General features: G+C 35.5%; 1 protein-coding gene across 4 annotated transcripts in view; it reads left to right on the top strand.

Moving 5' to 3' along the window:
• The window catches only part of STAG1 (STAG1 cohesin complex component), a 435,356-nt gene that overhangs the window by 279,866 nt on the left and 140,994 nt on the right, over positions 1–14,496 (top strand). For 3 of the 4 annotated variants that reach the window (XM_060149789.1, XM_060149788.1, XM_060149790.1), the window contains 2 exons: positions 6,898–7,049; positions 9,257–9,330. In XM_060149789.1, the coding sequence (XP_060005772.1) occupies positions 6,898–7,049; positions 9,257–9,330 (226 nt within the window). Of the gene's footprint in view, positions 1–6,122; positions 6,301–6,897; positions 7,050–9,256; positions 9,331–14,496 lie in introns of those variants that run through there. The other variant, XM_060149791.1, reaches the window with a different exon arrangement.

Below are 14,496 nucleotides of genomic sequence, written 5' to 3' on the forward strand. Positions count from 1 at the left end.
TTCCATACCTACACAAGTGGAGCTGAAAGTGGCTATAGAACAACACATAGTTATAATGGCTGGGCATTTTACATTTTTCTCTCAAGTGGACCTTTAGTGCTGCCTAGCAATTCTATTACAGTATTCTATGCCATGGATATTCCTACTTTCTTATAAGATTATTTCACACCTTCTCCTCAAACCTGTAGCATCTGCTATCCTCTTTTCTTCACAATTAGCTGATTATCTTGCTAGCTTTATAGAGACAGAAGAGAATCCTTCAGTGATTAAACCTACTTATCTAGGTGTACCAGTACACATATACTCTGCTTTTTCTTTTATTACAGTACTATCTATCTAAGGTTAGTCCTTGCCCTTGTGCAGTGGATCCAATTCCTGTTCAAGAACTTTACTCTTCAGGGTGTTTTTTCTCTCTGTCCTGCTTCAGTTCCCCCATCCCCTTTATCATTATATTAATATGCTATAACAGCGTTTATCTTTTAGAAACACTCTATCAGTTAGGGCTCTTCAGAAACACAGACCCATCAGGAGATATACTTAGTTACTTATTTTCTTATTTGCATACACACACACAGATATATATATTGGGGGAGAGGAAGATTTATGTTAGTGAATGGCTCACACAATTTGGGAGCTGGCAATTTTAAAATCTGTAGGGCGGGCCAGCAGGCTAGAAACTTAGGCAGGAGTTGTACAGTCTTGAGGCAGAAATTGTTTTCTAGGAAACCTCGGTTTTTGCTCTTAAGGCATTCAGCTGATTGGATGAGGCCACCACATTATTGAAGGTAGTCTCCTTTACTTACAGATGTTAATCTTATCTACAAAATACCTTCACGGTAACACCTGGATTAGTGCTTGATTAAATAACTGGATACCGTAGCCTAGCCAAGTTGCCACATAAGACTGACCATCACACCCTCCCTTGTTTCCACATGCTCCTTAATTACAGTCCTATTTTTCTCCTTTTCTTTATAGCAAATCTTAAAGAATTATTTCTATTTACTGTCTCTACTCACTCTCTTCTTATTCTCTTTAAACCCACTCCAATCAGGTTTCTATCTACCTGTTCACTGCCTTTGCTCTTGTTGAGGTCAGCAGTTACCTTCTTAGTGTCATCTTTCTTGAAAGACATAACTACTTCTTCCTTCTTGAAGCACTGTTTTGGTGGACCGTAGAAAGCTAAACTGTAAATTTTGAATTATCTCAGACTCAATCTAAAGACGTTTTTATCTTTATTCACTCCTCAGTGAATAAAGTGAAAACCAATTCCATGTTTTTATTATTTCTATTAAAAAATAATGGTAGTGAAATCACAGCAAGATCTTTTTTGACCCACTTCCTAGAGTAATGGAAATAAAAACAAAAATAAACAAATGAGACCTAATGAAACTTGAAAGCCTTTGCACAGCAAAGGAAACTATAAACAAAATGAAAAGACGGCCATCAGAATGGGAGGAAATATTTGCAAACGAATCAACAGACAAAGGATTAATCTCCAAAATATATAAACAGCTCATGCAGCTCAGTATTAAAAAACAGACAACCTGGGACTTCCCTGGTGGCGCAGTGTTTAAGAATCCACCTGCCAATGCAGGGAACACAGGTTAAAGCCCTGGTCCGGGAAGATCCCACATGCCTTTGAGCAACTAAGCCCGTGTGCCACAACTACCGAGCCTGCGAGCCACAACTGCTGAGCCTGCGTGCCACAACCACTGAAGCCTGCACGCCTAGAGCCCGTGCTCCACAACAAGAGAAGCCACTGCAATAAGAGGCCCATGCGCCACAACTAGAGAAAGCCCCCGTGCAACAAGGAAGACCCAACACTGCCAAAAAAAACAACCCAATCAAAATATGGGCTGAAGACCTAAATAGACATCTCTCCAGAGAAGACACACACATGGCCAAGAGGCACATGAAAAGCTGCTCACCATCACTGATTATTAGAGAAATGCACATCAAAACTACAATGAGGTATCACTTCACACCAGTTAGAATGGGCATCATCGGAAAATCTACAAACAACAAATGCTGGAGAGGGTGTGGCGAAAAGGGAACCCTCTTGCACTGTTGGGAGGAATGTAAATTGATACAGCCACTATGGAGAACAGTATGGAGGTTCCTTAAAAAACTAAGAATTACCATATGACCTAGCAATCCCACTACTGGGCATATACCCAGAGAAAACCATAATTCAAAAAGACACATGCACCCCAATGTTCATTGCAGCACTATTTACAATAGCCAGGTCATGGAAGTAACCTAAATGCCCATCAACAGATGAATGGATAAAGAAGTTGTGGTACATACATACAATGGAATATACTCAGCCATAAAAATGAATGAAATTGGGTCATTTGTAGAGACGTGGATGGACCTAGAAACTGTGATACAGAGTGAAGTAAGTCAGAAAGAGCAAAACAAATATCGTATATTAACACGTATATGTGGAATCTAGAAAAATGGTACAGATGAACCGGTTTGCAAGGCAGAAATAGAGACACAGATGTAGAGAACAAACAAATGGACACCAAGGGGGGGAAGTGGGGGGTCAGTGGGATGAATTGGGAGATTGGGATTGACATATATACGCTAATATGTATAAAATAGATAACTAATAAGAACCTGCTGTATAAAAAATTAATTAATTTAAAAAAATGATGGTGAGAGAGTAATGCTGTCATACGATTTAAAATTCCAGATTTAAAAATGTTATATGGTGAAATGTCAGTGTTCTACCCATGGCTCTCAGCCATCAAATTCCCTTCTCCGAATACAACCAGAGTTGCCTGTTTCTTTTATATCTTTCCAAAGATTTTATGAATATGATAGCACATACATATTCAGTGAGAGACAGTATGGTGTAGTGGTTAAGAACTTAGACTATGGAGCATGACGGCTGTAATCAAATTCTATCTCTGCCAGTTACTGGCTGTGTAATTGCCAAGTCTCTTAGCTAATCTATACCTCAGTTTTCTCTTATGTATAAAAGAAATAATTATAGTACTTAACTTGATAGAGTTGTGAGGTATAAATGAATAAGTGTGTGTAAAGAGCTTAGAAGAGTGACTGGCACATAATAATAAATAATTCATTCCTTCTTCATGCGTAAATGATATTATAATATACACAGTGACAGGCATCTTGCCTTTTTTTCCACCAAGAAGTTTATTGGCAGACTTTACAGCATATATAAATCATGCCTCATTTTTTTCTAGTGGCTGAATAGTCGTCCATTGAATCGATATGTTATCCAGTTTAATGGCTCTAAAAACCAATATTTTTATGATGTATATCTATTAACCATCTCCACTTAGATAACTAATAAGCACAAGACATTCTAATTACCCTTGCCTTTCCTATTTCTCTCATTTCCTATATTATCATATTCTTTTAGCTCTACCTTGAAAATATATTTCAGATCTAACTTTCTCTCCACCTACTGCTACCACTTCAGTCCAAGCTAGCATTGCTTTACTGAGTTGCTCAAGGCCAAAAACTCGAGAATCATTATTGTAAGCTTTTGGCAAAATATGTTCAGTTCTCTTTCAGTGTTCTTCTATTTGGTCTCCCTTCTTCCACTTTTACTCTTCTCTAGTCTGTTCACATAGTATTTAAAACTATAAATCAGACTATTTCTCACCCACACCAAAATTTCCAGTGGGTCTTACTCATTTAGATTTTTTTTTTTTTTTTTTTTTTTTTTGGCGGTTCGCAGGCCTCTCACTGTTGTGGCCTCTCCCGTTGTGGAGCACAGGCTCCGGATGCGCAGACTTAGCGGCCATGGCTCGCAGGCCCAGCCGCTCCGTGGCATGTAGGACCCTCCTGGGCGGGGGCACAAACCCGTATCCCCCACATCAGCAGGCGGACCCCCAACCACTGCGCCACCAGGGAAGCCCTAGATTTAATTCTTGAGTCCTAACTAGATCCTAGTAAAACTCTTACAACCTGGCCTTTTGATTTCCTCCTCAACCTTGTCTCCTGCTTCTGCCTATTTCTGTGCTTCAGCCACACTAAGTACCTTGCTCTTTTATGAGTCCCCTCTCATAACAATTTACCTCATAACCTTTGCACTTTTTATTCCCTCTCCTTGGGCACTTTCTGTCATATAATCATGCTCATTGCCTCATGCATGCTTAAATATGAGCTCTTCAGAGAGGCCTAGCCACCCCATTTGCTCTCTGTCCTTCTTACCATACTTTACTTTTTTTAACCATATTTTTTTTCTTTAACTGATAGATTTTTTCTGTATATTATCTATTGATATATTATTTTCTCCTCACTAGAAGATAAAAATCATGGAAGCAGATACTCTGTCTCATTCACTTTTGTGCTTCTAGTACACAAAACAATGCTCAGTACTTGTGGATTGGTAAATGAATGGGGATGCACTAAAGTGTTTTTTGAACTCTCTGTGGTGAAAGACTAGTTTTTTAATTATGATCTTAGTGTCATTTTATTACTAGATTCAGTAGACATAAGATTATTCTGTCAGATTGTTATAAAAATTTCTAAAAACTTACTTCCAAATTTATACTTTTAATGAACTGGTAACAAGCCATTTGTGGTCAACACATATTTGCAGAACACATTCTTAGTAGCACAGCGGTAGAACAAGTTTGCCATTCTGTAGCCAACAGTTAAAATATGAAGGCTAAATTAAGTATTCTCCTTGGTAGACAAAGAGAAGGCACTTCAAAGCCCACATTATAGAAACCAGGCTGAATTACTGGATTTATAAAATTTATAAAATTCTGTTAATAATACCAGTAAAACTTAATTAGTGCTCAGTCTATGCAGGAATGAGTCCTTTTTCAGTGGACTCAATAATCCCTATCACAATCCCCATGTTGTATCTATATCGTTAAGTTAGAAGTCTCTCCTCAATAGCTGTTTATTTGCTTATATGTTAGTATGTAAAGTGAAAATTTCAGTGAAGTTTAAATTTTACAGGTCCATAAACATCTCAGTAAATACTGCTCTATCATATCTAATATGTTTCTGAAAATATATTGATCATTTTGCTTTTTTTTTTAGTATGTTGATATATTTTGTTGTTTATATATACCTAGGATGGGAGGAGGGTCATTACACAATGACAGCTGGAGTTTGGGTTCTGGGTTCCCAAGGAGATATATAGCTGAAGACAAAAAACAATTAAGTTCAAGAAAATTTGTATTTCAGCTTCTGCTGGTGAATTCCAGCCAGAGTTGGTGTTAATTTTAATGCTTTCCAATTCCTTGATCTTCAAGTCATTTTATTTTAGAGATCTAGAAGTATAAACTGAATTAAGGTGCATTTGGGTATGACTTTGTATGCTTAGGACAAGCTCTGTTAAACTGTTATCTGTTATCCCTGACTTGGGCAATTTGAATGCACCAGATCCCTTCTGCCTTTGAGCTATTCTTTTTTATACAGATTAATTTTAAGAGTACTTTTAACCTTCAGAGGTATTCTACTGACAATTTGTAAAATGCTGTAAAATCACTAGTCTATATTTTGAAACACAAGAAGATTTTTCAGTTTATTATATTTAGATGCCGTATCTCAGGAAAAGGGAAACATTTTCATTTAAATGCATTTCTAACTACTCACTAACTTACATTTTGTTTTTAGGATTTTTGTCTTATATTTTGGTTTGAGGGCAGTAACATTGCTAGTAACATGGATTTGACCAAAATGTAGATAGAGTTTCCGAATAACGAATTGTGTGTGTGTGTGTGTGTGTGTGTATGTGTAGATAGATAGATATAGTTACACTATTATGTATACATGTTTATATATGTAATTAAAGGGAAATTTTAGAAGCTTTAAAAGAAATGCATGCTCATCTTTAGTTGTCTATATGTTTGCAGATGTTTAGATTGGTTCTTCCAAAACACTCATTAATAACTGAACATTCGTATTTGCAGATAAATAATCTAAATGAAAAAAAAGGGAGATCATTTTGCCATCACAAACTTCTATTCCTTTACCAGAATTCCCTACACTCTTATCATCTCAATGATGAAAGTAAATTTGAATAGACAAAAGGTTAAGGTTTGTGTCATACCTGTTCCTCAGAGGACTTGAAAGGGAAGTTTGATAATATTTAATTAGATTTACAAATACAAGTGAGTGTTTAAAAATACATTAACACTGTGACTGGGGAAACCGGTCAGAAATTCACAGAATATATTTTTAATGAATTTAATGACTTTGGTAGGTTCAGTCTATTTTTCAGGGATCAGAGGTTATGCCATTCATTGAGGTGAGGAACACAGGGAAAGGACCATCTTTGGGAGTAAAAGTCATGAACTGATTGTAAGCAAATAAGACACTTTGACGCATCTAAGTAAAGGTATTAAGGAAGCAATTATATACACAGAATTGGTGGTCAGAAGAAAGGTCTAAAAGGTTTGGTTAGTATGCTCTTACTTAGGTTGTGTATGTTTGAAGGTGAGGGAAAGGGGTTGTTGAGGAGACTACATAAATCCTTCCTGCTGATAATTAGGATGGGTCCATTTTGGGTGTTTTGGAGTTTTTTTTTTGGCCGCACCGAGCAGCTTTTGGAATCTTAGTTCCCCGACCTGGGATTGAACCCAGGGCCACGGAAGTGAAAGCACCAAGTCTTAATCACTGGACCACCAGGGAACTCCCAGGATGAGTCTGTTTTTAAGTGGGAATGTTAATGAGCCAAGCTTATAGGGACACTGAGGCAGAGAAAATTGTCACAGGCTAAAATGGGGAGTTTATTTCTATAAAATAATTTTTCGTCTTTCTTATTTAAATTATGCCTAGATTGTAAAACATAGAAGTTGACTAGTTTCCTTCCATCATCCATTTCTGTTATAAATTTGTAATCTTATGGATGAAATTCTGATTCACAGGTAAATACTATAATCTTACTTTATTTCATAGCCATGAAGCTCATGACTGCTCTGGTGAATGTTGCCTTAAACCTCAGTATTCATCAGGATAATACACAGAGACAGTATGAAGCTGAGAGAAATAAAATGATTGGGAAGAGAGCCAACGAAAGGTTGGAGTTACTACTTCAAAAACGCAAAGAGGTAAGGTTCACAGTAACTGTGATTCTTATGTTCTGTAAATGTGTAGTAAATATATCATATGTGTTTTTACTCTCCTAAAAAGGTTTGTGTGTATTTTTGAAAGTTTTTTTTTTAAGTTTGATTATTTGAGCTCAGAGTTTTCAAATGAAACTGGAATTTGCTTCCAGCCAGTGTTTGATTATCTGAGTGCTGTCTGAGGGCAGAAGAGAAACACAGAACAACCATACTTTAGAAAGAAGGTGATCTGGGAATTAGATAACTCAAAAAGATTATCAAGCTGTGGGCCCAGAAAGCACAGTAAATACTAACATCAGAACTAGGGGCCAGCAAAGATGCATTGCAGGAGAAAGCCAAAGACTATATATTAGTAGATGTATGAGACATTTCTGTTAATAATAAGATTGGTTCCAATTTTACAGTGAAATTTTCTTATAAATGTGTTGAAAGAGATTTTAAACTGGATTTTTAGTAGGCAACATTTTTATTCATCCAATCAGAAATGAAATTTTAGATGTACAGTGTTAGTCTGTATTTTAACTTGAGAAAAGAATAATGTCTCAATGCTATAAATATATTGCTGTCAATAAATAATGGGTTATAACAGGCAGCAGGAAGCAACAAACTTATGATTAAATTATGGTCTGTGCTGTATTGGAGTGCTAGGACTGCTGTAGCATATACCACAAACTGATTTTTCTTTTTTTTTAATTATTATTATTTTTAAATTCTATTTATTTTTGGCTGCATTGGGTCTTCATTGCTGCACGCGGGCTTTATCTAGTTGCGGAGAGCGGGGGCTTCTCATTGCAGTGGCTTTTCTTGTTGCAGAGCAGGTGCTCTAGGTGCACCGGCTTTAGTAGTTGTGGCACATGGGCTTAGTTGCTCCGTGGCATGTGGGATCTTCCCAGACCAGGGTTCAAGTCCAACCACTGCACCACCAGGGAAGTCCCTGATTTTTCTTTAGAACAGAAATTTATTGTCTCACAGTTGTATAGGCTAGAGCTGGCAGATAACTCTAATCTTCACATGGCCTTCTCACTGTGTGTGTGTCTCTAAATTTCTCCATTATAAAAAGGAGACAGTCATATTTGATTTGGGGCCCATCTTACTCCAGTATGAACCCATCTTAACTAATTACATCTGCTACAATCCTATTTCCAAATAAGGTTTGAGGTTCTGGGAGTTAAGACTTCAGCATATGAATTTTTGAGGAACACAGTACAACTCATAGCACATTCTATACTAGAAATAATTGTAAGTAAGTTTTGGAACTCTACTTTAGTAAGAACTGCTAACCAAACTGTATCTCTTATAAATTATTTAATTTTTTGTATAATAAATGCAGCAAAATTAGAACTTATAGTAAGTTTCAGTAATTTGAATGATTTACTATAAAGGTATTCCCAAAGTTATTTCAGTAAAACCCAAAACAAAGCATATAGCAAAAGAGAAAGTCTGAAGGAATTTTATTGTCACATTTGTATAAATGCACTAAAAGCAAATATTTCACTGCAGAACAAATTAAAAGAAAAACTATCATCTTGAATGTGATTTTGTATCAGTGCTTTTGTTCCTTTTGAGTAGTAAACTCAAACTTTAACTTTGATGTGTAGTATTGCCTGAAATTTGTTTATATCTTTTCTATAGTATTTTATTTTGTTGCTGCATTTCACCACTAATGGCTAGTGTCCTTGCTATCTTCTGCTGTTCCTCCTATATTGGGAATTTGACCAATGCTCAGTTTGTTGCTAATCAGACGCAGAGTAATATTTGGATACTTTAGGTGGAATAGGAACTTTCTTACACAGTGGCAAATATGGTAATCGAGGATGATCTGTTACCAAGAAATGTAAAACCAAGCAGGGGACCTGGTTTGGACAGGAGAGGTAAAGAAATTGAGGCCTATTCCGAAAGCAGGTGATATTTTGTGGTAGTAATCTGGTCACACTTAACCACACCACTCCTTTTTAGTCATTGTGTAATACATGTTGAAAGAGACAGAAAGTGGTTTTAAGCCAATGTAGAAAAGCTATAGAAATAATGAAAGAATATGGTTAATTTCAGACATCTGTTGCACAATATATGAGAAAAAAGATTGAAAATTACCCAGAATGAGAATAATCAGGAATTAAAAACAATTGGAACTCTTTATTACAAATAAAATGATCAGTATTTTAATTTATATTTTTATTTATTTTTCATTTCAGCTACAAGAAAATCAGGATGAAATCGAAAATATGATGAACTCTATTTTTAAGGGTATATTTGTTCATAGATACCGGTAAGGGATTTTAAAAATCATTTAGAACATTTTTAACTTAAATAATTTATTGCTTCTTTGTAGTCCTAGGCAATAAAAATATAAACTTTCTAATTATTTGTTTTGTTAACTGGAAAACAGCTTTGGGTATAAAAGCTAAATAAGTGTACTATTAACTGTGGTCAAAATTGTACCACCACCATCATTGCCACACTCTTCCAGATTCAGAACATATACTGTTAGAGATCCTATGTACTTGCATTTGTACTGATGTAATATTAATAAGATATCATTAAGTTAATGTGACCTTAATAAGATTTGGTTGTCTTCATATTTGAAAAAATTAAATTCCCTGCTTGTGGCCCTTTTGTACTCATCTTGTTATATGATCAAATTAACCAACAGTGTTTTAAAAATGTGTTGGTTAAGATGGCAGAAATGAGTACAGTAGAGGGCACCTCTGCAGATAATGCAGCATCTTTAAAACATCACTCTTCTTTACCTTCAACTATACACAAGAAAATAGGGTCAAAGTATTTCTGAAGTATTTTTGTCATGCTCCATTGCAAGTTGTCCTTCTGTGAAATGTGTGACCTATTAAAATACTACATGAGCGTATTTCATGGAGAATTAATGAATCATATACATACGCTTGTTGCCTTCTATTAATTAGGCGTGATTTGATATGTTTAGGCAGATAGACACAGATAATAGATGCACTGTTTTTAGACACATTTAAGACTTTAATTGGCCAGTTAGTTTTAAAAGTTAATTAAAACAGGGAGATTATTTTTTTAAAAAAGGAAAAATTTGTAACTTTGATAATTTACCTTAAAACATTTTAACTGAAAATGTAAAACTTTTGAAATAGAACCAAGCCTTTTACTTTGAATATGAATTCTTTGAATGGAGTGTCACATCCTCTTTCTTACATAAACCATGCATGTAATGAATTATCAACAAATTTATTTTCAAAACAAAAATTTCCATATACCTGCCATGCAGTCTTTTTTTAAATTACAGCTTTATAGACGTATAATTAACATAAAATAAACAGTACATTTAAGTGCATGATTTGATGACTTTTCACACACACACAACACACAAACCCCTACCTGTAAAACTACCACAGGCAAGATAATGAATATATCCATTATCCTCAGAAGTTTTCTCCTACCACTTTGTAATTCCTCCTTTGCTGCCACTCTCCCCCTTCCCCATCCTTAAGCAATCAATGATCTCCTTCCTAACTGATTTGTTTACATTTTCTAGAATTTTATAGAAATGGAATTTACACTTTGTACTCCTGATTTTTGTTCGTGTCTTGGTCTGGCTTCTTTCACTAATAAAATTAAGGTCTTTCATCCTTAAGACTTAACTGTAAGTTTTTTGTAGATTAACTTTATCTGGTTGAGGAAGTTTCCTATCCCTAGTTTTCTGACACTTTGTTAGGAATGGATATTGAATTTTGTCAAATACTTCTCTCCATCTTTTGAGATCATTATGTAGTTTTTTTTTTTGAAGAGTGTTAATGTGGTGAATTAAATTGGTTGATTTTTTAAATGTTAACTCAACCTGAAATTCTTGGGATAAAACCCACACACATAATCATGATATATTATTTTTCTTCATTTAAATCTTTTTATTGCTATAAAGTCATTTTTTTTCAAATGTAGATGATTTACAATGTCCTGTTAGTTTCAGATATACAGCAAAGTGATTCAGATATATATATAGAGATAGATATAGATAGATAGATATAGATGTATGTATAGATATATAGATATATACAGTAAGTCCCCTACATACAAATGAGTTCCATTCCGAGAGTGTGTTCGTAAGTCCAATTTGTTAAGTCCAACAAAGTTAGCCTAGGTACCCAGCTAACACAATTGGTTTTTCAGTACAATACTGTACTGCAATAGGTTTATAATACTTTACACGCAAATAATTCGTAAAAATCAAACACGCAAACAATAAAACATTTTTCATCTTGCAATACAGTACCTTGAAAAGTACAGTAGTACAGTACAATAGCTGGCTTACAGAGGCTGGCATCAAGTGAACAGGGAAGAAGAGTTACTGACTGGACGAGGGAGAGGAGGTGGGAGATGGTAGAGCTGAAGGATCGTCAGCAACAGGAGATGGAGGGCAAGCTGCAGTTTCACTCATGCCCAACATTGATGGCACAGGTTCTGGTTCCTTGCTGGATTCAGTTCTGTCTACCCTCTTGAAAAAATGATCCAGTGATGTCTGGGTAGTAGCTCTTTTTTTCTCGTCATAAATGACACAGTAGCACTGGATTGCATCCTGAATGTCTGCTATAACCTTTCTGTACTGTCCCACATTCAGCTCCTGTGCCTCAAAAATTAACAGTGCCTCCTCAACTAAAGAAAATCCCCTTGCCATTTCCTGCATCGTAAATCTCTTCAGTTCTTCAGTTACTTGTTCTTCCTCTTGTCTCTCTCTTTGTCTTTGCTGTGGACCTCCAATTCTTGGTGCCTCTTAGCAGTACCAGCTACATCACTGCTGCTTTTACACTTGCTTCCAGACACCCTGGGCTTGAAATAAAGATACTCTACTACTATATAAATTACTGTACAGTAAAGTACACAAAAGCACAACCACTTGAAGAGGATGCACACACATCACAGTGTACGCCAGACATGTGAACTAACTTACATGATTAGACATGCGAACACACGTTCGCGTCTTTGAAAGTTGTCAACTTGAAGGTTCGTATGTAGGGGACTTACTCTATATGAATGTATATCAATTTTTTTCAGATTCTTTACCCTTGTAGGTTATTACAAAATATTGAATATACTTCCCCGTGCTATACATTAGGTCCTTCTTGGTTATCTGTTACATTTTATACACAGTAATGTGTATACGTTAATCCCATCCTCCTAATTTATCTTCTCCCTGCCCATCCCTTTTGGTAACCAAAACTTTGTTTTCTGTGTTGGTCACTCTATTTCTGTTTTGTAAGTAAGTTCATTTATATCTTTCTTTTTTTATTGATTCTTCCAATATTGTTAAAATGACTCTACTACACAAGGCAATCTACAGATTCAAAGCAATCACTATCAAATTACCAATGGCATTTCTCACAGAAGTAGAACAAAAAACATTTTAATTTGTATGGAAATACAAAAGACCCCAAATAGGCAAAGCAATTCTGAGAAAGAAAAACGGACCTGGAGGAATAAGGCTCCCTGATTTCAAACTATACTACAAAGCTACAGTTGTCCAAACAGTATGGTATTGCACAAAAACAGAAATAAAGATCAATGGAACAGGATAGAAAGCCCAGAAATAAACCCATGTACCTATAGTCAATTAATCTACAACAAACGATGCAAGAATATACAATGAAGAAAAGACAGTCTCTTCAAGAAGTGGTGCCAGGGGCTTCCCTGGTGGTGCAGTGGTTAAGACTCCATGCTCCCAGTGCAGGGGGCCCAGGTTTGATCCCTGGTCAGGGAACTAGATCCCACATGCATGCCACAACTAAGGAACCCGCGAACTGTGACTAAGACCTGGCATAACCAAATGAATAAACAAAATAAATTTATATAAAAAAGTGAATCATTTAAAAAAAAGGAAGTGGTGCTGGATAAACTGGATAGCTACATGTAAAAGAATGAAATTAGAACATTCTCTAACACCATATACAAAGCTAAACTCAAATGGATTAAAGACCTAAATGTGAGACCAGTTACTATAAAACTCCAGGAGGAAAACATAGGCAGAACACTCTTTGACATAATTCGCAGCAAGATTGTTTTAGATCTGTCTCCTAGAATCATGGAAATAAAAACAAATACTTTTTAAATGGGACCTAATTAAATTTAAAAGCTTTTGCACAGCAAAGTAAATAATAAACAAAATGAAAAGACAACTTATGGAATGGGAGAATATATTTACAAACAGTGCACCACCAAGGGATTAATTTCCAAAATATACAAACAGGTCATACAGCTCAAAAAAAAAAAAAAATCAAAAAACTGGGCAGAAGACCTACATAGACGTTTTTCCAGAGAAGACATACAGATGGCAACAGGCACAAGAAAAGATGCTCAACATCATAATTATTAGAGAAATGCAAATCAAAACTACAGTGAGGTATCACCACACTCCAGTCAGAATGGCCATCATCAAAATGTCTACAAATAATAAATGCTGGAGAGGGTGTGGAGAAAAAGGAACCGTCCTACACTGTTGGTGAGAATGTAAATTGGTGCAGCCTCTATGGAGAACACCATGGAGGTTCCTTAAAAAACTAAACATAAAGTTACCATATGATCCTGGAATCCCACTCCTGGGCATATATTCAGAGGAAACTATAACTTAAAGAGATACATACACCCCATTGTTCATAGCAGCACTATTTACAATAGCCAAAATATGGAAGCAGCCTAAATGTCCATCGACAGATAAATGGAAGATACAAGTGAAGTTAATTATAAAACAAATAGACCCACAGACATAGAAAACAAACTTATGGTTACCAAAGGGGAATGGAGGGAGAGAGGAATTAGGAGGTTAGGATTAACATATAAACACTACTATATATAAAGTAGATAACGAATGAGGACCTACTGCATAGCACAGGGACCTATACTCAATATTTTGTAATAACTTACAAGGGTAAAGAATCTGAAAAAAATGTATATATGTGTATGTGTGTGTGTCTGCGTGTATAGCTGAATTATTGTGTACACCTGAAACTAACACAACATTGTAAATAAACTATACTTCAATTTTTAAAAGATAAATTAAAAAAATTTTAATTAAAAAAATATTCTTCCAATCCAAGAACACAGTATATCTTTCCATCTGTGTTGTCTTCAATTTCTTTTTGCCAGTGTCTTATACTTTTCAGAGTACAGGTCTTTTGCCTCCTTTTGTAGGTTTATTCCTAGGTATTTTATTCTTTTTGAAGCGATAACAAACGGGATTGTTCCTTTAATTTCTCTTTCTGATGTTTTGTTGTTAGGGTATAGAAATGCAACAGATTTCTATATGTTTTGTATCCAGGAACTTTACCAAATTCATCGATGAGGACTAATGGTTTTCTGGTAGCATCTTTAGGATTTTCTATGTATAGCATCATGTCATGTGCAAACAGTTACAGTTTTACATCTTCTTTTCCAATTTGGATTACTTCTGTTTCTTTTTCTT

This window comes from Lagenorhynchus albirostris, chromosome 5, assembly GCF_949774975.1.
Source record: "Lagenorhynchus albirostris chromosome 5, mLagAlb1.1, whole genome shotgun sequence".
Lineage (NCBI taxonomy): Eukaryota > Metazoa > Chordata > Mammalia > Artiodactyla > Delphinidae > Lagenorhynchus > Lagenorhynchus albirostris.